The sequence below is a fragment of the Nelumbo lutea genome, chromosome 6, assembly GCF_056320005.1.
Source record: "Nelumbo lutea isolate HS-2025 chromosome 6, American lotus-T2T, whole genome shotgun sequence".
NCBI lineage: Eukaryota > Viridiplantae > Streptophyta > Magnoliopsida > Proteales > Nelumbonaceae > Nelumbo > Nelumbo lutea.
This window is the reverse complement of record NC_142689.1, coordinates 17,765,639-17,787,663: the sequence shown is the minus strand read 5'-3', so window position 1 is coordinate 17,787,663 and position 22,025 is coordinate 17,765,639. Positions and strand designations below refer to the sequence as shown.

Here is a 22,025-nt window from a genome sequence, read left to right as displayed (position 1 = left end):
TCATAACATTACTTTTGATATTTCCTCTATTTTTTATTTTTTTTGCCTATATCTCAATTTTCAGGGTTTTATTGCCCGTGCTACTATGCTAGTTCTATTTCTAATCTCTAATGCTATATTTGGTTGCAATGCGAATTTATTTGTATTGATGCAAAACGGTGATAGTGCAAATGATTTTGGTACAAGTTACGTTTTTTTGTTTTGTGGTACAAATGATGATAGTTCAAAGTTTATTTTATTTTGTTTTGTGGTACAAATGAAGTAAAATAAGTCCTGAATAATAAAATGAAAACCAAAACAAAATTAAACTAGAATTTGCATTCTCAAGCATTTATAGTAGAGCAAATAAAATTGCACTGCAACCAATCATAGGCTAAAAGATTTTACTTGATTGCACTGCAATTCTATTTGCACTAATACAAACACATGGGATTGTATATGAAAAGAATACGAATTCTGGTTTAATTTTATTTTGGGTTTTACACTTTTACTTTACTCCACCTCAGGTTTCTTCTTACTTCATTTGCTCAGCAATCAAACAAAATAAGGTAAAAGTTGAAACAAAAATAAGTAAAAAATTGCACACAAATTAATCGCACTACCACAAATTTACATCAGTGGCCAAACCGCTGTACATATTTGTACTTGTATTCTTCCCAAACCGAGTACTTCTCCGCGGACAGATCTTCCACAGTTCAAATGCCTCTCTCCAACCCCCGCTGAGGCGCTGAACATTTAAAAAGCTTTCAAACGCGCTCCTTTAATTTGTCTTGCGTGTCTATCTCCCATTGGATCACGTCACCTTTGATAATCTCCACTAACCTGAAAAAACCAACCGAATCATCACATACTCCTAATAGTATTGTAGATACTTCAACTCAACAATCTCGTCCGTCCGATCACAGATCTTGGACATCTAGATCGAATACATAGTGGGCGTAGAAATACCGTATAGTGTATGCTTATACGTTACCGATTACCAAAACCGAGTTTTCTCTCTCTCATTCGTATCGCGTTGTTGCTATTTTTCCTCTTCTTCTCTGAGAAATGAAAACCCTATTATAGGTATTTGTTGTTTCTCTTTCCGTGTCCCTGGTTTTGCTTCGAATTCAGCTTTCATGGCGACGGCGGCGGGAGGGGCTTACGAAGGAGGAGCAGGTGGCAAATTCCGGAAGAGGCCGTTCCGAAGAGCGCCGACGACACCTTACGACCGGCCGGCGACGGCTATCCGGAACCCTGTTGAAGCAAGGAGGAACGGGTGGATTTCGAAGCTTGTCGATCCAGCTTCGAGGATAATCACGAAAAGCGCCCAGTTGTTATTCTCGTCTGTGTTTCGCAAGGGTCTTCCTGCTCCGCCGCCCGGTACAGGTTCGATTCTCTATGCATTTGTCTAATCACTTGCTTCGCGTTGTTTGGCTCTTCTAGTTTTGCAAGCCATTGTGTTTTGAAGCTTGTCATTGGGGAGTTTTGGGGTTCTCGTAATTTTAGGGTTTTGGTGTTTTGTTTTAAGGCTTCTATAATTGGGCGATTGGGCACGGGAGATTTGGGTGAAATTCGTCGTCGTTAATGTTTGTTAGCAATCAAGTGAATATAATAATTGGCTTCTATGGAAAGGCGTCGCTTTTTCTTTTTTGCCAGAGATCGATTGGGAATGACGAAGTAGAGTTTGTGTCTGAAGTTGAAGTGGATGGTTTTTTCTGTTTTTGGAGTCTGAAGGCTGAAGCTGGAGAATTTTGTGGAATACATAGTAATGCAGATTTTGATTTTAAATTGGCAAAACTTCTAAAACGATTTTAATTTATTACTTTTTTTATAGTCAACTTTAATTTGTTACCATTATTTTTAGTCAGGAAGAACTTTAAGTTTTGCAATATTTGGTTGCTTGTTGGGGTATGGCACAGTTGTTATTTCAAATAATCACATTCTTTATTTTTAGAATATTTTAATTTCAATTATTTACTGGTAATGCCTTCCTTTGATAAGTTTTCTGTATCTCATTACTGTTTTTTCTTTTTTTTTTTTTATATTTTGATTTTGATTTGAGTTAACTCTGCCAAGTGTCAATTGAATTATGTTTTCTTCAACGTGCTCGAGGTGGGTATCATCTATGGGTTGCTTTACTGTTATTTTCTTTTGAGTCGGGACTGTTGTTTTACATTATTATTAATGTTGTTTCATATGAATTTTTAATGTGAACAGAAGTAAACAGAGAACTGAGGCTTGAGGCTCCTGAAGAATTGAGGAAGGAGACTCCTGAAGAATTGAGGAATGAGACTCCTGAAGAAATTGTAAGTCATAAGGTTTCTTATACTTTTTCTCTTGTGTCAATCATTACAGATGGGGCCATTCATGGTGTGTGTTCTGACTAGTGTTGCATGGTATCTTCTGAACAGATGTCACAAGAGAACTTCGAAACTCATTAAATTCTTGAGGAACACTTTTGTGTGTTGTTTCTTTCTCTCATTGCATATTTGACATAAACAAATAATTATTTACACATTGAGTGCCAATTTTCCTACAAAATGTCATTAATTAATAAAGACAATCTTATGAAAATTTTTCTATAGGTTTATAATGCTAAAATTGAACAAAATCTGTAGTATCTTAGTAGTTTCATTATTTTGTCTTATTGAGTCACTCATGATCCTGCATCACTAGTTCTGAAATTTATTCTATAGTTTTATAATACTATACCTGAACAAAATCTCTAGTATCTTAATAGTTTATACTTGTTTATAGATATGTCTGCAAGTCATTTTTTTGGTCATGCCTCTGGTCACTCCTGGACATGCATCAAATTCTGATTCTTGTGTCCGTGTCCATGCAACAATGGTTCAGAAATATAGTTGTGGTTCTTTGGAAATTTAACATGTTCTTATTCTTTTTTGCAAAAAGACCTTATTTTGCATTAGATGTGCATGTGTCTGTCTGAGTGAATCTAATTGTTAGCTTTTTGTTCCAGACAAGTTGCATTTTCCCCTGATCTCAATTATGATGTACCTTCTGCTGCACTGGATTGTGTGTGTGTATAATATACATATATACATATATATATATATCTTTTTAATTCTTGTGATTTATCTAATATCACCTAATCTAAACCTTGATTGAATGCTGTATTTAGAGTCGGAATCTCATATCTATTTATGATCACTTTAATAACCTCATTATAAATAGTTTTTGGACATTGTGTTTGTTGTCATTGCAAATTATCTCAGCTCGAGAAATTAACTTTTTCTAGTTCATGGTTTTAATTTTCTATTTCTAGGGAAGTTGGTAATTAGTCATGATCTTACATATATGACAAAAGATCATTTTGTTGGTAATGAATAAAAAAGGACATTTTATTAGAAAAGAAGAGAAGATACAAGAAGGTGACAAGATATCACCCACAAATAATGGGAGAAAAACTCAAACACCCTAACACCACTACCAAGACCCAAAACCCTCAAGGGATTGAAAGCTCTCTGTTCTCATCTTCAACTTCAGACATGATCCTAACAACAACCAACTTCTGCTCAGACTCCACATTAGAACTTTCCATATTCAAAACAAACATCAATTCCAATTTGCTAAAGGTTTTTCTTGCAAAATCTTCCCCTCCTATAAAAGATAATCCCATCAATTTGCTTAGTTGGACTTCGGTTTCCACTATCTTTTCCAAATCCACATTTTTTCTATTTTTCTCACTTGGAGTACAAAATCTGAGTTGGAGTTCTTCTCATTCGGTCTTTGTGCCTCGACTAGCTTTTTTTTTTTTTGATAAAAATGCTTCAGCTAGCTTCAACTTTGACTTCCCCCTCTTTGGTTCAGTGATGTGTAGAAACCCTTGGTTATATTTCATGAGATACCAAGTAGCCATTACTTAATTACTTAAATAGTTATACACGGTATACCATATTATTGACAAATGAGTTACTTAAATAGTCTTAAATTATTTTTTGTTTAAACTTAAAATTTAAGATACAGTTAATAAAAAATATTAAGGAATAAAATAATAGTCTAAAGGGGTGTATTAGTATTTATTTTATCACTTCACAAAATGCCATTGTATATTTCCACATATTTCGTAATATTTCCACCATGTTTATGCATTTTACAATATTTCCATCTGACATTTCCGATAATAGTATTCACTTAATTTATTCATTTTTAGTTTAAGCTTAAGATTTTAAGATACAGTTAATAAAAAAGACTAAGGAATAAAATGATAGTCTAAAAGGGTGTATTAATATTTATTTTATCATTTCACAAAATATCATTGTATATTTCCACGTATTTCATAATATTTCCACCATGCTTATACATTTTTCAATGTTTCCATCTGACATATGTTTCCATTGGCACTGACATTTTAAACCTTGGTAATGATGATTTGGTGGTGGTGATTTTTTTGGGGTGCAATTTGGATTTCTCTACCTGCAATCAAAAAGTGTTCCAAGGCATGTCATGTGCTAACATATGCAGGAATCTCCTGGCCGTTCTCTAATCATCACCATCTCTATCAATAAAGAGAGTTATATGGGAGAAGCATTGTTTGGGCATTTAGTGGCCTTATGGTGTGAGGTATTTTGTTTCTTACATGGGAACATTGGTATTTTGTAGACCTTGGGTTGGCTGTCCCTTGGAACCCTTGTTTCCTCTTTTGCATTAGGTGGGGGATGTTCTGGAAGGGGGCCAAATGATTATCAAATAAGCCAAATGAGATTTGCACCTTTTGGGCTCCTGCAAATTGGACTTGATGGTTTCTGAGAGAGTTGATGAGCCTTTATTGCCTTAGAAGTTAGATCATGTTGCCCTATTGTATCTTTGGTGGGCTACTTTTGTGTTTGTTGTCCATAATTTTTAGCATACTTTTATAATCACCTTTTATATTTAAAAAGCTCCTTGCTTTTTATATCTCTATGAAAATATAATATGAAATAAAACATAAGATCATGAATCTTAAGTATTTAAGCACCTTGGCAATCTGGTAAATCATATTCATTTATTGATAGGAGTGGACTTACTCAAACTATGTCTTTTTTTTCCTTTCTTCCTTGTATGATCTACACCAACATATATATAGGTATGTATGTTTCCTATTTTACTTGTAACTGTTAAATCGTAGCATTTTGTTGCTGTCTCTGTTTTATGCGGTTAGCGTTCCTGAAGTTTTAATATTATCTGTTGGTCATGTTGTATGTGAACCTTTTATTGCAGTATACTTCTGATGCACAAGAACGTGTCCACGGTGAAGGTGATGTCACAAATAATTGTTCTGACGGTAATGGGATTAATGAGCTAGAGAAAATTCTGAAGCAGAAGACTTTTACCAGGCAAGTTTTGTGTTAATCAGATATTGCTAGTTGCCATATGACCAAATATGTAAACTGTATTTACTATTTACATTGATGGCTACTCAACAGTGCTCATATACTGTATAGTCTGCATCACACCCTTTTGTTATTTGAGCTTAATGTTTTATTTGCTCCTATTATGCCTTTGATTGTAAAATGTAATATCTATCATGGTAAATAACATTGTAATTCATATACAATAAATTTTATTTAAGGGTCAAGGAAAATGGGAATAAAGTGATCATACACCCAATGGATGCCTAAGAAGTGCCTTTGCTATGAAAGTATATGATATTTATTATTTAAAGTTTTTGTATACAATGATTAAGGTGTAACAGTTAAATAGAGTTTTGAAAACCATAAGTCTGGATGATAGTGATATTGCTATGTTTTTGTGAAACAAAATTGATTTGCCAACTTGGTTTAATTGTTTTGACTTTTCCAATCATGTGAAATGCTGAAGTCAGTCTAGTCAGATGTAAAGAAGCTATGTCCTCTTATGCCATGATTGTGCATACATTTGGACCATGATCGACCATTTTGATGAGTCTTGTTCCTCAAAAATACTTTGGGATGAGAGCCCGAGACATGTCCTGACTCCTGATATATTAATCCTAGTTGAATACAGGTGTCTTATCTGTAATGCTATACTATATAATGTATGCTTATTGTTGTCTGGAACATAATATTTTGTAGGTTAGTCCATCAAATAGCTCAAAAGACTGCATGTTTGTTGTTTTTTCCTCACAAATGCTCTCCTATTCTGTTATACTTTTAAGTACTTTTTTGTTGTAGTCTTAACAAGGCACTTGCATGGCATTTTAAATGATCTATAATTTCTAATATTACCTGCTTTATAATTCTACATGTAATGTACTTCCATTCCTGTGCAGAGATGAGATTGATCACTTAACAGAATTACTGCGGTCGAGGACTGTTGATATACCCGCAAGAGATGATAAAAGGCCTGAACCAAGTAAGTCACAGCTGGTACCAGTTCTTAACAGAGTGGAAACTGAATATATTCCAGGGCAAGCAGTTGGGGTGGAAAGCCATAGATTGGTCGGAAGCATTTCAGCTACTGCCGTCAGCTCAAGTATAGAAAAACAGGTTCATTTCCTCCTTTCTTATACTTGTTGATTCTTTATGCTTTTATATATTTCTCATCAGAGAAGTTGCTTGCTACCAAATTTCTATTTTTGTATTTATTGTTTACTATTTTTTCTCAGATCCTTGAAGAGGATATTGCTTCACCAGCTGAACTCGCTAAAGCCTACATGGGTACTAGGCTTTCAAAAGTGTCCCCATTAGGCTTGCGTAGCCAAGCACTCAGGGGAGATATGTCTTTGCTAAGTAATGGACCATTACCTCAGAAGTCACCCAAAATGTCACTTGCACCAAGGTCAGCTGTCCGCTTTGCTGGTGTTTCTGGGGCTTCTGAAAACTGCTATCTGACTCCAAGACCTCGAGGCAGATCTGCAATATACAGTATGGCTCGTACTCCATATTCAAGAGTTCATTCCACTGCTACCGTTAAGGTATATGCCATAGAATGTTTTGTCAAGTTCTTAATCTCTGAGAAAGCAAAATCTTATATTGGTCATCTTCCAGGCTACAGAGTCGATAATTGATGGGTATGCTGGCACCTCAACATCATCTCAGTGGACATGGGAGAATGGAACACTTTCTAGTGGTAAACAGGTGGGATTGGTAGTCCCGAGTCAATGGAAAAACCATTACATGCATACATACTTTTGGTTCAGTTTTTTTAATATGCAAATGTATTCATTGTAATTGCCAATATGCAGGTCTCTAAACGAAGAATTTCAGTTTTAGACAATGATATTGGATCTGTTGGCCCTATACGTAGGAATCGTCAGAAGACTAATCTGATGACACCTTCAAAAGGTCTGGGCTTATCAGTTCCTGGGAGTCCACTTTTGTTCGAAGAACCTAAACAAAATATTTCAAGCATGAAGCTTGCAGAAAATGGGGATAATAGTGTTCCCAGCACAAGTATACCATCTATCCCTTCCCAGTCCACTGAGATGGCTTGGAAAATATTGCAGCAGCTTGATAAGTTAGTACCTTCTCCTAAAGAAAAATCATCTGAGCTCAAGCTGGCTATTGCTAGGGAGAGATCACCTTCCAAGTTGATGCTTAGTACGCCACATGAACATGCTATAAGAAGTATGGATGAAGTAGATTCATCAAAGTTGCTGCCTAGTATACAAGGTACCACTGGTGGTGTTCAGCAAACTCTGGGCATTGATTCTAGTTGTCAAAAGCTTGACAAGGTTGAAGAAAATGTGCCAAAGAATATGGGAGACAAATTGGCTCCTAAAGCTAATGGTGCAGAAACTACAATGTTGATTAAAGATGCTGTACCTGCTTTTAAGACTGCTGATTTGGTGACCTCCAACTTTACTTCAAATCCTCCACAAAAGAAACGGGCTTTCCAAATGAGTGCACATGAGGTCAGTATGAGTTTATTTGACATAGTTCAGCTAGACAATCTTGGATTTTGGAATGGTTGTGTTTCATTGAATTTGTCTTCTCTTTTCATTTGGATTTTAATAAATTTTTCTGGATATCCTTACTTCTGTTATCCTATTTTATATTTTTAATTAGTGCATGGTGCATATGAAAATGTAGCATTTTCATGCCTCCTACTATATGCATGGGTTGAACTTGAACACTAAGGGTTCTTAATAATCTGTCCTTCAGATTCTCCCTGATTAAATCATGGCCTTATCTTGATAGAAATGCTTCTACTTCAGACTAATATGGTGAATGTTCTGGAAACTCCACTGACATAGATTTGTCGGTCCTTATCATTAAATGGGGTCACTGCTGCACCTTGACATCGGAAATCCCATATCCAGGATTCCAAGGGCCCGTTTGGCTTACAGGAATAGGGGTCTGGAATCAGAATTGAAAGGTGATGCTATACTATTGCCTTTCTCTGAGAAGAAAGCTATCCTGGAAGTTGATGTTCAGAAGTGGAGCTTCAACATGATACAGATTGATGGCGGATTGGTACAGATACAAAAATGGCTCCCAATCTGTAATGAAATCGAACCAGAAGAAGGTAGCTTTTGGATTAAGTTGCTAGGACTTCCTTTTCACCTCTGGAACGAAACAACTTTTGAAAAAGTAGCAAAAACCTTGGGTGGAGTAGTGCTGGAGATAAACCAGAGGAGCTTGCGAGCAGTGGAACTTAGAGTTGCAGGATTGAAACCAGAACAAGTGCCCCGTTCGATTGAGATATGCTCGGAGGGTGCCTGGTACAAAGTTTGGATTGCCTCAGTAGTTGAGGCGTTGCTTTGGGGAAGACGAACAACTGAAAAAGGAGATGCTGAGGTAGCCAGTCGGAGTACATGTGGCTTTCAGGGGCTGAAGAAGAAAACTGGTACAATGAAAATAGAAGGGTCGCAGGAGGTTAACCAGTCCCAAAGCACTCCATTTAAAGCAATTAATTCAATTTTTTTTGAACTAAAGACTTTTGGCTATGGTCGACAGTCCTATGCTGATGTGGCAAGAAGGGGTTTGGGTTCAGATGGTAATAACCAGGGCACACACTCTGAGCCGGTTCGAATATTGGGCGAGCTGGATAGCATAAACACTCATAGAGGCACTTTAAGTTGTCACGTGGGTCGGGAAAGAAAGAAGGAGATGATAGATGAAAAATCCCATCTATCATCTTCCAAATTGCGCTGGCCGAATTGAAACAAAAGGAAAAATGCCGAACAGAGAGAGAAACTTGATCTCTGTGTTGGGTCCCTCGACTGGGTGTTGAGGAACAAGAAGGTAGGGCAGCAGATCACCCTAATCTGCACTATCTGAGGGATAAGAAAGAAGGGAGGGATGTAGAAGACCAAGGGTGGATAAGCTGTGGTTCAGATTCCAAGGGCCCGTTTGGCTTACAGGAATAGGGGTCTGGAATCAGAATTGGAATGGGCCATTTCGGTTCCAACTGTTTAGTTAGACAGAATCAAAGTCCCATTCCCATTCCTGGTGGAATGACATTCCCCCATTTGAGGGAATGGCCATCTCCCTCCCTTGGGAATGAAATTCCATTCCTATTCCTGTGTCCTGTCTGAACCAAACAGACTATGGGAATAGACCATTCTGATTGGTTTTGGTATGAAATATGTACTTGATGAGGAGGAGATAAGAGACGAATGGTGGTGGAGGAAAGTTTTAGGCTGGCGGGGGGTGGAGAAAAGATCTGAGCATTGAAATGAAGAGATTCATCTTCGAGCAAGGATGAGCAAAGGGTAAAGAGTCCCTGAAAGTCAGGGAAGGTAGCAGGACTGCGATCCTTTTACCAAAGGAAGCCTGTTTCTGGCTGAAAGGCTTCGTAGATGGAACAGTTAATCAAGGCAGAAGGGTGGAAAGATTCTTTCGGCTACTCCGGAAAAAGATACGAAGCGGTTCTGAAGAGGAACGGGAGAGGTTGGTTTTTCACAGTTTTAGAACACTTTGGCATTAATAAAAAGCAGATGATTTGCGTGCCTGAAGGTCCGAGGAAGCAAGGGTGGGCTTCCTTTGCTGGTGGTCCTCAATCTTTCCTCTTGAAAGTTGAGAGTGAGGCAGCAGAAGAATCACCGAAGGGAAGTAACTCCTGCTCCCAGTGGTTACCTAATACCAACCTGGACCAGACCCCTGTCTGTCGAGAAGTAACGGTAGCAAGCTCAACCGTACGTCGGAGATTAACAATTGAAGAAGGGAGGAAAAATTGGGAGCACAAAATGGTTCTGACGGTTGAAAGGGAAGTAAAGGACTGGACAAAAATCCTAGATGCAGTGGCACAAAAGTTAAAGTTGAAAGGTGATCCTATACTATTGCCTTTCTCTGAGAAGAAAGCTATCCTGGAAGTTGATGTTCAGAAGTGGAGCTTCAACATGATACAGATTGATGGCGGATTGGTACAGATACAAAAATGGCTCCCAATCTGTAATGAAATCGAACCAGAAGAAGGTAGCTTTTGGATTAAGTTGCTAGGACTTCCTTTTCACCTCTGGAACGAAACAACTTTTGAAAAAGTAGCAAAAACCTTGGGTGGAGTAGTGCTGGAGATAAACCAGAGGAGCTTGCGAGCAGTGGAACTTAGAGTTGCAGGATTGAAACCAGAACAAGTGCCCCGTTCGATTGAGATATGCTTGGAGGGTGCCTGGTACAAAGTTTGGATTGCCTCAGTAGTTGAGGCGTTGCTTTGGGGAAGACGAACAACTGAAAAAGGAGATGCTGAGGTAGCCAGTCGGAGTACATGTGGCTTTCAGGGGCTGAAGAAGAAAACTGGTACAATGAAAATAGAAGGGTCGCAGGAGGTTAACCAGTCCCAAAGCACTCCATTTAAAGCAATTAATTCAATTTTTTTTGAACTAAAGACTTTTGGCTATGGTCGACAGTCCTATGCTGATGTGGCAAGAAGGGGTTTGGGTTCGGATGGTAATAACCAGGGCGCACACTCTGAGCCGGTTCGAATATTGGGCGAGCTGGATAGTATAAACACTCATAGAGGCACTTTAAGTTGTCACGTGGGTCGGGAAAGAAAGAAGGAGATGATAGATGAAAAATCCCATCTATCATCTTCCAAAATTGCACTGGCCGAATTGAAACAAAAGGAAAAATGCCGAACAGAGAGAGAAACTTGATCTCTGTGTTGGGTCCCTCGACTGGGTGTTGAGGAACAAGAAGGTAGGGCAGCAGATCACCCTAATCTGCGCTATCTGAGGGATAAGAAAGAAGGGAGGGATGTAGAAGACCAAGGGTGGATAAGCTGTGGTTCAGATAGTGACTTTGAGGAGGCGAGTTCAGACGACATCTCAAGTTTTGGAAGCTTGGAAGATGAAGGATCTCAAGAGGACCATAACAGGGAGTCCCTAAACTTGGACCGCCTATTCCATGGAGATTTGGTGGGAGAACAAGAAGGGAACGAGGAGGCAGAGATGCACAACACAGAGGCTGAAAACAGAGAGACTCACAATCAAAGAGGTGGGGGGCAATTCTGGTGCCCAGAACTGGAAAAACCTCTCTCAAGCGCTAGTGCTGTACGGAAAACCGAGATGTTAGCTTACGTTAACCCAGAACTGAGCAAGAATACATCACAGAATGGTAAACAATTGGGTAAGTGGAGCAGTCGTTGTGGAAACAGAATAATGGGGAGTATTTCCTTCCAAAACGAGGAGACAGAAGACTCCAATTTTGACACACACAGCTTGACAACCATCCGTCCGCCTACAATCCCAATTCCCTTTGCCCAGCCGAACCCAGGTAACCCTGCTAACCCTGTTCATTTAGCTTTTAACAATGATGCGGCTTCTGTTTCTCTTGTTCCAGATTTCATTCCCAATCCAGTCTCAGAAGCCCATGAGAAGGAGGCCACACTGAGTCCTCAAGGAAAGAAGGGGGGAGAGGTGAGGATGGAGGGAACTTTAAGGGAAGAAAGAATATGGGGAATCATTAAGAGCATAATGGGTGAAATCGATAAAAATGAGCTACAAAGGAGAGTTACAAATGGGTCTGAGTTGGTGTGCAATGAGGAGGAGGATGTTAGAATGGAGGAGAGGACTAGTTATGGAAAGAACAGAAATAAAAAAGGGAAGGAGACTAGGAATGATGATTCGATAGCTGAATTTGTTGGAAAGCTGGGGTGTAAGATGAAGAATCTAAATGATCTAAAAGTTTCCCTAATAAAAAGAAAGGAGGAGAGCAAGATTAAGAAAAGAAAATTGAGTGAAGTGGAGAGATTAAAGAGAGATATCGAGGGGGATAATAAGTTTGGGGTGAGAGGGGATAGAAGGAAAGGATTCAAATAGATATTTGGTGGTTTTTTAGGGTTAAATTCTAAAGTTGAGACGAGAATTCTAAGCTGGAATATGAGAGGATTGGGTAATGCAAGGAATAGAGCAACTATCAAAGAAGTAATTAGGAAGTTCAATCCGGATGTGGTGTTAATTCAGGAGTTCAAGAGAATGGACTTTGATAGTAGATGGGTAAGAAGTGTTCGGAGTTCTAAAGGGATAAAGTGGGATGCTACTCCGTCTTGGGGAGCCTCGGGTGGGATCATAACATTGTGGAAGGAAGATGTGGTGGTAGGTTTGGAAGAAATGATAGGAGATCATTCAATTTCTTTGAAATTTAGGCAGGTGGAAGACGATTTTGAATGGATACTAACAAATGTATATGGTCCCAATGACTATAGGAAGAGGAAGAGGTTATGGGAAGAATTGAGTGATATTAGGGGCCTATGGGAAGGACCTTGGTGTGGGGGGGACTTTAATGTAGTAGGATTCATAGAGGAAACCATCAATCTCAGACAGAGAGTGACAACCAGCATGAGAAATTTCAATCAAATCGTGGATAATTTTGAGCTTAAGGAATTCTTGATCCAAAGCAATATCTACACTTGGTCCAACCTTCAATCTAACCCAATCTGCTCTAAGTTAGTTAGATTCTTGTTCTCAACAGATTGGGAGGAGCATTGGGGGAACCTAAATTCTAGAGCACTCCCTGGACGCACTTCAGACTATTGGCCTATAGTGTTGTGTAAGGAGGACTTAAGAGGAGGTGGACCTGCTCCCTTTAGGTTTGAGAATATGTGGTTGATCCATTCGGGATTCATAGAAAAGATCGAAGGATAGTGGGAACAACACAATCTGTTAGTTGAATGGGAGGGGATGAGATTCCACAAAAAGATTCAATTCCTAAAATCTCAAATAAAGGAGTGGAACTATTTGGAATTTGGAAGAATGGAGGAAAGAAAGAAGATTTCAACAGAGCAAATTGAGGAACTGGATATTGTAGGAAGAGATAAGTTGGAGACAAAAGTCTAGATGTGAATGGTTAAAGGAGGGACACAGAAATACTAGATTTTTTCACTTTGTGGTAAACACTAGAAGAATATCATTTCTAAGCTAGAAGTTGATGGAGTTGTTCTTTCCCAACCAACAGAAATAGCAGAGGCTTTTGCAACCCATTTTAAATCAAATTTTGGAAGGCCTCTAAATGAGAGGATTTGGGTGGAGGGGTTGGAATGTCCAACTCTTAGTTTAGAAACCAAGGTGGGGTTAGAGAAAAACTTTGACTTAGAGGAGATAAAGGAAGCAATATTTTCAATGGATAGAACGAAAGCTCTAGGCTCGGATGGATTTACAATGGCATTTTATTAGGATTGTTGGGATATTGTGAAGAAGGACCTAGTGTTGGTTTTTGAGGAGTTCCATAGGAGGGGAATCATCAATCTGGGTTTAAACTCCACATTAGTTGCATTGGTCCCTAAGAAGAAAGAGGTATCACATCCAAGGGGTTTCAGGCCGATTAGTTTGGTGAATAGTCTGTACAAGATAATTGCAAAAGTCTTGTCTCTAAGAATTAAGAAAGTTTTTCCAGCCATTATCACACCCAATGAAGGAGCTTTTGTGAAGGGAAGGCAGATTCTGATCAAAATTTGATTGCAAATGAGAGCTTTGAGAATTTTAGGAAATCCAAGAAAAAGGGAGTGGTTTGCAAACTAGACTTAGAGAAGGCTTATGACCTGGTTGATTGGTCCTTCTTGGTGGAGGTAATGAAAAGTTTTGGTTTTGGAGACAAATGGTGTAGATGGATCTGGGGTTGTATCAGGAGTTGCCATTACTCGATATTGGTGAATGGAACTGCGGTGGATTTCTTTCCGACCATGAGAGGAATAAGACAAGGTGATCCACTCTCCCCCTTTCTCTTTACTTTGATTGCAGATGTCCTGGGGAGACTGATACATAGAGCTGATTCTAGAGACTTAATAAGAGGTTGGAGAGTCGGAAGGGGGGAAGTACCACTTACACACTTGTAGTTTGCAGATGACACAACCCTATTTTGTGAGGGTGGGGATATAAGATGGATTAGAAACCTAAAGCTGACAATACAACTCTCTGAGTAGATGTCTAATCTTAAAGTGAACTTCTATAAGAGTTGTGTGGTGGGAGTGAATTTGGAGGAAAGGGAAGTAAGTGATTATGCATGTGTGTTAGGGTGTGCTATCTCGGAGTGGCCTATCACTTATTTGGGCCTCCCCCTAGGAGATAACCCCAAGAGTGAAAGCTTTTGGAACCCGGTAGTAGAGAGATTTGAGAAAATGCTTGCTTTTTGGAGGAAAAATTATCTCTCTTGGGGGGAGAATCACTTTGATTAGGTCTACCCTTTCCAACCTTCCTATTTACTTCATGTTAGTGTTTAAGATTCCTACAAAGGTCTCCAACAGGATAAAAAAATTAATGAGGGATTTTTTATGGGAGCCAAGAATGGAAAAGAAAGACCATAGGGTGAGGTGGGAAGTGGTAAATAGGAGCAAGAAGCTAGGGGGCTTGGGATTGGGAGTATCAGGAAAAGGAACATGGCATTATTGGGGAAATGGTTGTGGAGATTCCCGTTGGAAAGGGACAAATTGTGGACGAAGATTGTGGTTAATATAATGGGTTGGATGAGAATGACTAGGATCCTGGAATTTTGGCAAGGACTACTGCCGCATCCCCATGGAAAGCCATTCATGATCTGCTTCCAGTTTTCTCCCTTTGGATCAGGTACGATTTGAACTTCGGTAATCGAATAAAATTCTGGGAGCAAATTTGGGTTGGGGACCTACCCTTAAAAGACAAATTTCCATCATTGTTTGCTTTGTCAGATTTGAAAAATGAACCCATTTCCTCCTTGGTTCCTTTTGATTCTTTTTTCGGGTTTGGGTGGAATCTGGGGTTGAGAAGGGCAATAAGGGATACAGATTTGGGGTATATGCCATCTTTGCTAACCATCCTTGAAAATGTTTTCCTGAACCCTAGTATGGGAGACACCAGAATCTGGACCCCTTATTCATTTGGCTCTTTCTCTTGTGCTTCGTTTTTTGAGACATTAGTCCAACCTACTACTACGCTTGGGCTGTCATTCTCGGTTAAAGAGATTTGGAGCAGACCCATTCCTCCTTGGGTTGGTAGTTTTTGTTGGGAAATTTTCCTGGAAAGAGTCAACACAAATGACTTGCTTCAAAGAAAGAGGCCCAACTGCTGTTTACTTCCCAATAGGTGTATTCTTTGCAAAGCTGATGGGGAAATGGGTTTATCATATTATGGTTACTTGTTTACTAAGACTGTTTGGGAGTGGGTGTTATACTTGGAATCCCCCCCTGAGTGTGCAATGCTTGTTCTCTCCTTTCTTTAGTTGGCCTAAGAGAAGGGGGAAGATTATGTGGAGAAGCATCAGGGCTGCAGTGTGTTGGTCAATATGGGAAGAAAGAAATTCACAAATTTTTTCAGATAAGGAAAGAACCACAGAAAACCTAACAGATTTGATGCTTTCAAGGGTTGCTCATTGGCTGAAATCAATGGAGATGTTCTCTGAATTCACTATGGCAGACATGGTGAGAAAGTGGAAAGAGGTTGCTACTGCTGTTATGTATAAAAGGAACTGTAGTCCCACTTGGACCCCCCTCCTGCCGGATTCATAAAACTGAATTTTGATGGGATGTAGCTTAAGGAAATCCAGGGCCCTCTGGGATAGGGGGTGTTTTCAGGAATGAGGAGAGGTATATTACTGCCATATTCTCCGGGCCAAATGGAGAGGGTGACTCTCTTAGAGCCGAAATTCTAGCAGTTCTTGAAGGGAATCCAAAGAGCAAGAGAATTAAGCGTTAGATGCTTAGTGATTGAGGGGACTCTTAGGTGGTGATTAGGTGGCTGAAAGGATATATCAGTGGCTTGTGGAGCTACAGCAATGAGAAGAAAAATTTAATTGGCTGTGTAAGGACTTGGAGGTGCAATACAGCTGGGTGAAGAGAAGTGCTAACTCAATGGCTGATGGGTTAGCTAAGCAAGGGGTGGCTAAGGATTCTTTGTTTTGGGCACATTTTTAGTATTTTGTTGCCATTTTGATGTTGGGGAGTTAAGATAGTTTACCTCCCCATTTTCTGTAATTAATTTTCACAAGTATTATTCATTAATAAAGATTTCTGTTATCGATAAAAAAAAGACCATTCTGATTCCAATGGATTTTGATTTCGATTCCAATTTCGACTGTAAACCAAATGGACCCTAAACCCCTTTTATGTTTTTCATGCACATTGTGGAGGGATGCTGGAGGTGGGTGGATAAAATAGGACCAGCGTAATCTCTTTTGAAGACCCTAAGTTTCTGTTTCTTTTTTCACTTGTTCCATTTCTTGTTATCAAGAGGTGTCATTGTAACAATTTTTTTTTCATTAGTTAATTCATTTTTTTAATTTATTAATGTTTTCACTCTCATTTTGAAGGATTTTTTGGAGATGGATGAAAATAGCCGCGGAGTTTGCAGTACAGCTACACTATTGGCTTCTGGAAAAGGTAAATTGGACACATCTGCCATGGAGAATATAACCACGTCTTCTGAAGCAGGAGCTACAGAGAAGTCTCCAGTTTCTTCTGCTGAAACCAAACTCCCAAATTCTGAAGCCAAGTCCTCTGTAGGTTTCATATTCAACAAAATTGCTGATATAGTAGCTTCTGAAGGATCAACACTTGCAGAAAAGAAGTCTTCTCCCAGCACAATTACTCAGCCAGCTAAACCCGCTCCTCAGTTGCTGCCAGTATTTAGTAACATAGCTCCACCAAAAGAACCAATTAGTACTCCAATTTTCAGCTTTGGCTCTAAAAGTGTTGAGAAGCCCTTTACCATAGCGCCTTCTAGCTTTAATGAATCATCAGGCCCTAAATTTGGTGCTGAGCCAGGCTCAAAGCTAGAGAATTTTGGCAGGTTAGTTTTCATCCTTACAGTTCCTTTATGAGTTAGCAGAATGGCTTTATAATTCCACCTCTCAGTGTTACATGGGCTCTCTTAAATGGATGTGATGTCTGGGGATTAGGCTCTGATATTCCATTGATTCTTGAAGGCACTTCTATATAACTTTATTCGACTGTTTCATTGCTTATTTAGCGATGAATGCCATCTTTCAACTTTTTTTTTTTCCCAAGGTTATTTATAATGTGAATGCTTAATAAAATATGGACTATTTTTCCATGCTTTTCATAGATTTGTTCATGAGTCCTAGTTTCTTCATCTTGCTAAGTCAGACTTCAGGACACATGTCAGATTCTGATTGCAGTGTCTGAATCCACGTAAAACTGGCCTCTTCTTTTTCCTGAAAAGAATATTCCAAAGAAAATAAACAGTTTACTGATAACCTGGATTGTTTTATTATGCCACCAACGTTGAGTCACCTAATCTATATTTACTTGGGCAAGTTTTGGTTGTAATGTGTTTTGGGAGAGGGAAAGAAAATGCTTAAGGGCATCTAGAACAGTTAAGTAGATTATTAGAAAAGCAAACACAAGTTTTCAAGTTTTCTTCATGATCCAAATATTTAGAAAGCATGGCTATGGAAAAGGAAGGTTATCCAGACAACTCAGTATCTGGTATGATCTTTACTTCTACCAACCCACACACTACTTCTTACTGCCACTACTAGTATTCTAGATCCCCGTTTGGCGTTAAAATAATCTTTAGTGTTTTCCAAATAAAGGATGACGGGTTAATCTCTAGGGAAAATGTTTCTGGCAATTACAGCTAATCTTAACTTCCCATATATTTATTGATACCCAAAAAAAAAAAATTCCCATGTAATGGTGAAATGCTTAATGAATTTTAAGCATTCAAAGTGATTCTGGATTATGAAGTCATTCACATATTAGGAGTCTGCATTTGATGTTGGAATCCTTGGATTGATATTACATAATGATGTAAGTTAAAGCAAAATGCTTAACACATGCAATCATGCATGGATGATATCAAAAAAGAATCATTAGGATCTTAAACTTTTGTATTTCATCATCCCCTGTATGTTCCTGTTCAAGAATTGAAAGAGAGATTCTTTGTGAAGTAATGATGTCAGAATCTTCATGACATCACCATAAGTTGCTTTGCTTTGTTTTTTTACTGTAAATTTAATATTGGAAACAATCTTAAAATTTTTTGTTAACATTCTCCCTTTGTGCTATTGATTAGTCCTGCCACCGTCACTTCTACAACAACAGAAACTGTGTCAAAAACTGGAGAGTCAGATAAATCTGATAATGGTCAGAAAGCTGTAGATTCATTCAGAAAACCTGAACATTTTATTTCTTCTGGTCTGTCAACTTCAACTCCTCCAAGCATTTTGTCTTGTGGTGCCTCTAATAACAGTTCAGGACTAAGCAATGGGTCCCTTGCCACAACCGCTTCTATTTTCTCAGCTCCTGCTGCTAGCTCTTTCAACCAGATTTTTTCCACCAGCTCTACATCTATTACTGCCACTACCACCATTACAACTATTCCTGCGACTATTGCCAGCAGTCCATCTACCTCGGCATCAGCTCCTTCATTTCCTGTGGCACCCATATTCCAGCTTGGATCCAGCAAATCTGCAACAGTTGCATCAAATTCGGTTTCAGCACCAACAATATCTGGTGCAGAGTCTACAGATTTGGAGCCAAGGTCCAAGCAGGCTTCACCATTTGGAAGCATAGGCTCTTCTTTTGGCACATCATCTTCATTTGCAGGTAGCAGCAGCAGTGTTTTTACATTTGGTGCTTCAGCCACTGCTAATACTACAAATGCTGCTTCGTCTTCCTCTAACCAGTCTCAGAGCTCTAATCTTTTCAGTGCTGGCACTGGATCACAGTTTGGTGCTCAGGTAGCTTCTGCGGGAACTGGGCTTTCACCTTTCACACAGAGTATGCCAAGTCAGTTTGGGTCATCTGCCTCATCTCCGACGTTTGGGTTGAGTGGGTCTTCTGCTTTCAGTTCTGGAAGTTCTTTGTTTGGTTCTTCAACTCCTCCTAAACTTTTTGGTTCAAGTCCTGCCTTTGGACAGGGTACATCAACTACCTTCTCTACTGGTGCTAATTCTTTTAGTTCTAGTAGCAGTGCTACCAGTATATTTGGTTCCAGTTCACAGGCAGCTACATCATCAGTATTCGGTTCTGCCTTTGGTACTGCATCTTCTCCAGCAACAGGATTTTCTTTTGGAGCATCCTCAACTGCTCCTGCTGCTGCTACCGGGAGCACACCAATGGCATTTGGCTCATCTATTGGTTCCTCATCAGGATCTATTTTTTCATTCACTTCGGCTTCTGCATCTACTTCAGCCTCACTCACCCCATCACGCCCTTTGTTTGGGGCCCCAAATCCATCAGGCACGTTTGGTACAGCCTCCCCAGGTAATGATCAGATGAACGTGGAGGATAGCATGGCTGAAGATACAGTACAAGCACCTCTACCGGCAGTTCCAACATTTTCCCAGCAAGCTACTACATCACCTAGTTTCACATTTGGTTCTCCATTTCCGGCAAGCACACCTAATATTCTTCAGTTCAGCACGCAACAGAGTTCAGTAGCTCCACAGACTACATCTCCATTTCAGGGGTCTGGTAATCTCGAGTTCACTGGAGGAAGTTTCTCACTGGGCACTGGGGGTGGTGACAAACCTAATCGGAAATTCATTAAAGTCAAACGAGACAAACAACGGAAAAGGTAGTATCCACTGGTTTTTATCTACCTAGGTGGTCTGAACTAATGGCAATGACGGGTCAATTATAGTTAGAGATGCTGCACGCGTGCATTTTCTTATGTTAGATTTCCTGGTAAATTGGCCTATTTTGTACTGGAAATCTGGTAGCCCGTTTACCTCTTTTTTGCAGTTTATTCTTGCCATGCAAGTCAAAAAATGTTCCAATTTTGGTTTAGTCGTTGTGGCGAGATCAAAGAACTTGAGCATCGATCTCAGTTTCCTTCAGAGGTTGTCATTTTGTACTTTGGTCTGTGTAACATAGAAGAAAAGGCTATGTATTGATTAAAGACACTTCTCAGCCAGTGCCCCATGTATCTCCTTGCCAATCTTTAATGATGAAAGCAAGCAAATCAGCTGTAGCAGGAATACTTAATATACTTTTCGGGGTCAAATTTAGCAAAGCAGTTACCCAATGGCTTTATATTGTGGCCTCTGAAAGCTGAAGGCTAGACAACTAATTCTTCAGATCATGGTTGCTTCAATTGAATTCATTCTCATCACATTTTGTGTTTTTCAACTTTATATGAGAGATGCAAAATATTGTTATTGCGATAAGATTGGAATCCGATCATGCCACAGAAGCCGATGGAAAAAAAAAATTAATTCGGTGTCTACAAGGCGCTTTACTTGGAAAGATTTGAAGCTGTTTTTAAGGTGACTTGTCCTGTGTGGGGGCATAGGGCAAATGTCATTTGAAGGATTTTGGTGGTGAATGGGGATTGGGGAATGGATTGAATGGTTCGCGTAATGTGATTTGGGAGAAGAATTGAATACTACATTTCCCAAATGTCCTGTGTGGGTGCAGAGGGCAAGTCCAATGGTCATTTGAAGGATTTTGGTGGTGAATGGGGAAGGGATTGAATGTTTCGCGTAATGTGATTTGGGAGAAGAGATTGAATATGCTCTTGTTGCCATTCCTGGTTAACTATGATGTCTTCCAACTATCTACTTGGACATTTGGTAATGGGCCAGGTAAGTGAAAGGTTTGGAGAGCTGCGTTAAGTGCCAGTCCATACCTAAGCTTACTAGGGGTGTCAATGGACCAGGTTTGGGTTGGACCCCATCAAATCAAAACCATTTTGAATGGGTTGGATGGTCCAATATGACATTAAATTGGACCACTCCAGACTTAGTGGTCCAAAGTATTTATTCAGTTGGATTGGACTTGATCCATCGGTAATGGATTTATATTGGATTGTCGGGTTGAACCAATATCTAGTTTATTGACAGAGAATTGGTGTTAATTCCCTAATCTGTGTAGGTGTTTTTTGGCAACTTGGTTACTGGGGCAAATATATAAACTTGATGAGTGCTTCCCAGGCAACCCTTTTTTACATGTATTCTTTCATCATAAAATTACTTGGGTTAAGGTAGGACCGTAGGAGATTGCATAAAATTACTTGGGTAAGGTAGGAGATTGGGCAATATTGACCGTTACATATTTTAGCAGATTTCCTCTTTATGTGGGAAACTTCACTTACCCAAATAGGAGATGGGTATCACTTAACCAAGGCAAATGTGTTTACCTATGAGCAATGTTCAAAGTATTGTTAGGTATTGGCCCATATCGGTTGATACATATCATTCTGGGACCCTTTTGATACACCCCTACAGTGGGTGTATTGGGGGTCTGACCGGTTCAGGGGATGGAGGGGTCCTAGACCGGCTCCTTTGAACTAATTTTGAAAAAAAAAAAAAAAAGTAAAAAAATGCCCGATACACCTGCGTATCGATATTTTGAACCTTGCGTATGAGATTGGGCAATATCCCATACTTGTCTTACTTGTCACGATTCGGACAGAGATAAAAACTTGTGAGGTGGGGGAATTTCAAATTTCCCCTACTTCTGTCTCTATGAAATGGGTGCCAACTCATCAAGGGATAGGGTGTGGACTCGTATGGGAAATGTAGTATTTTTAAAGGTGAAAGGGTGGTTAGGTTTAGGTGTGTAAAAGATGTGTAAAGAGGGGAACGGGATCAGTTCCTCACACATGGGCGTTTCACAGGCACACCCACCATGCATTGAAAACATCTCCCGTGAATAATATATGGGAGATGTTTCCAATGCATGGTAGGATGTGCGTGTAAAGTTGGTGTGAGGCATTCTGAGTGAGGAGAAGATCCGGTCTCGTAAAG

General features: G+C 39.5%; 1 protein-coding gene across 2 annotated transcripts; it reads left to right on the top strand.

Annotated features, from left to right (window-relative positions):
- Positions 1-1,008: 1,008 nt before the first annotated feature.
- Positions 1,009-20,266, top strand: NUP1 (nuclear pore complex protein). 2 transcript variants are annotated; one of them, XM_088952295.1, is made up of 9 exons: positions 1,009-1,368; positions 2,200-2,288; positions 5,203-5,318; positions 6,233-6,449; positions 6,569-6,877; positions 6,951-7,040; positions 7,148-7,816; positions 16,620-17,098; positions 18,347-20,266. In XM_088952295.1, exons 1-9 carry the CDS (start codon positions 1,119-1,121, stop codon positions 19,854-19,856), a joined length of 3,729 nt encoding a protein of 1,242 aa, XP_088808421.1. In that variant the 5' UTR covers positions 1,009-1,118; the 3' UTR covers positions 19,857-20,266. The 2 variants fall into 2 exon arrangements, with proteins under 2 accessions (XP_088808421.1, XP_088808420.1); XM_088952294.1 differs by having other exon boundaries at positions 1,011-1,362.
- The last annotated feature ends 1,759 nt before the right edge of the window (positions 20,267-22,025 follow it).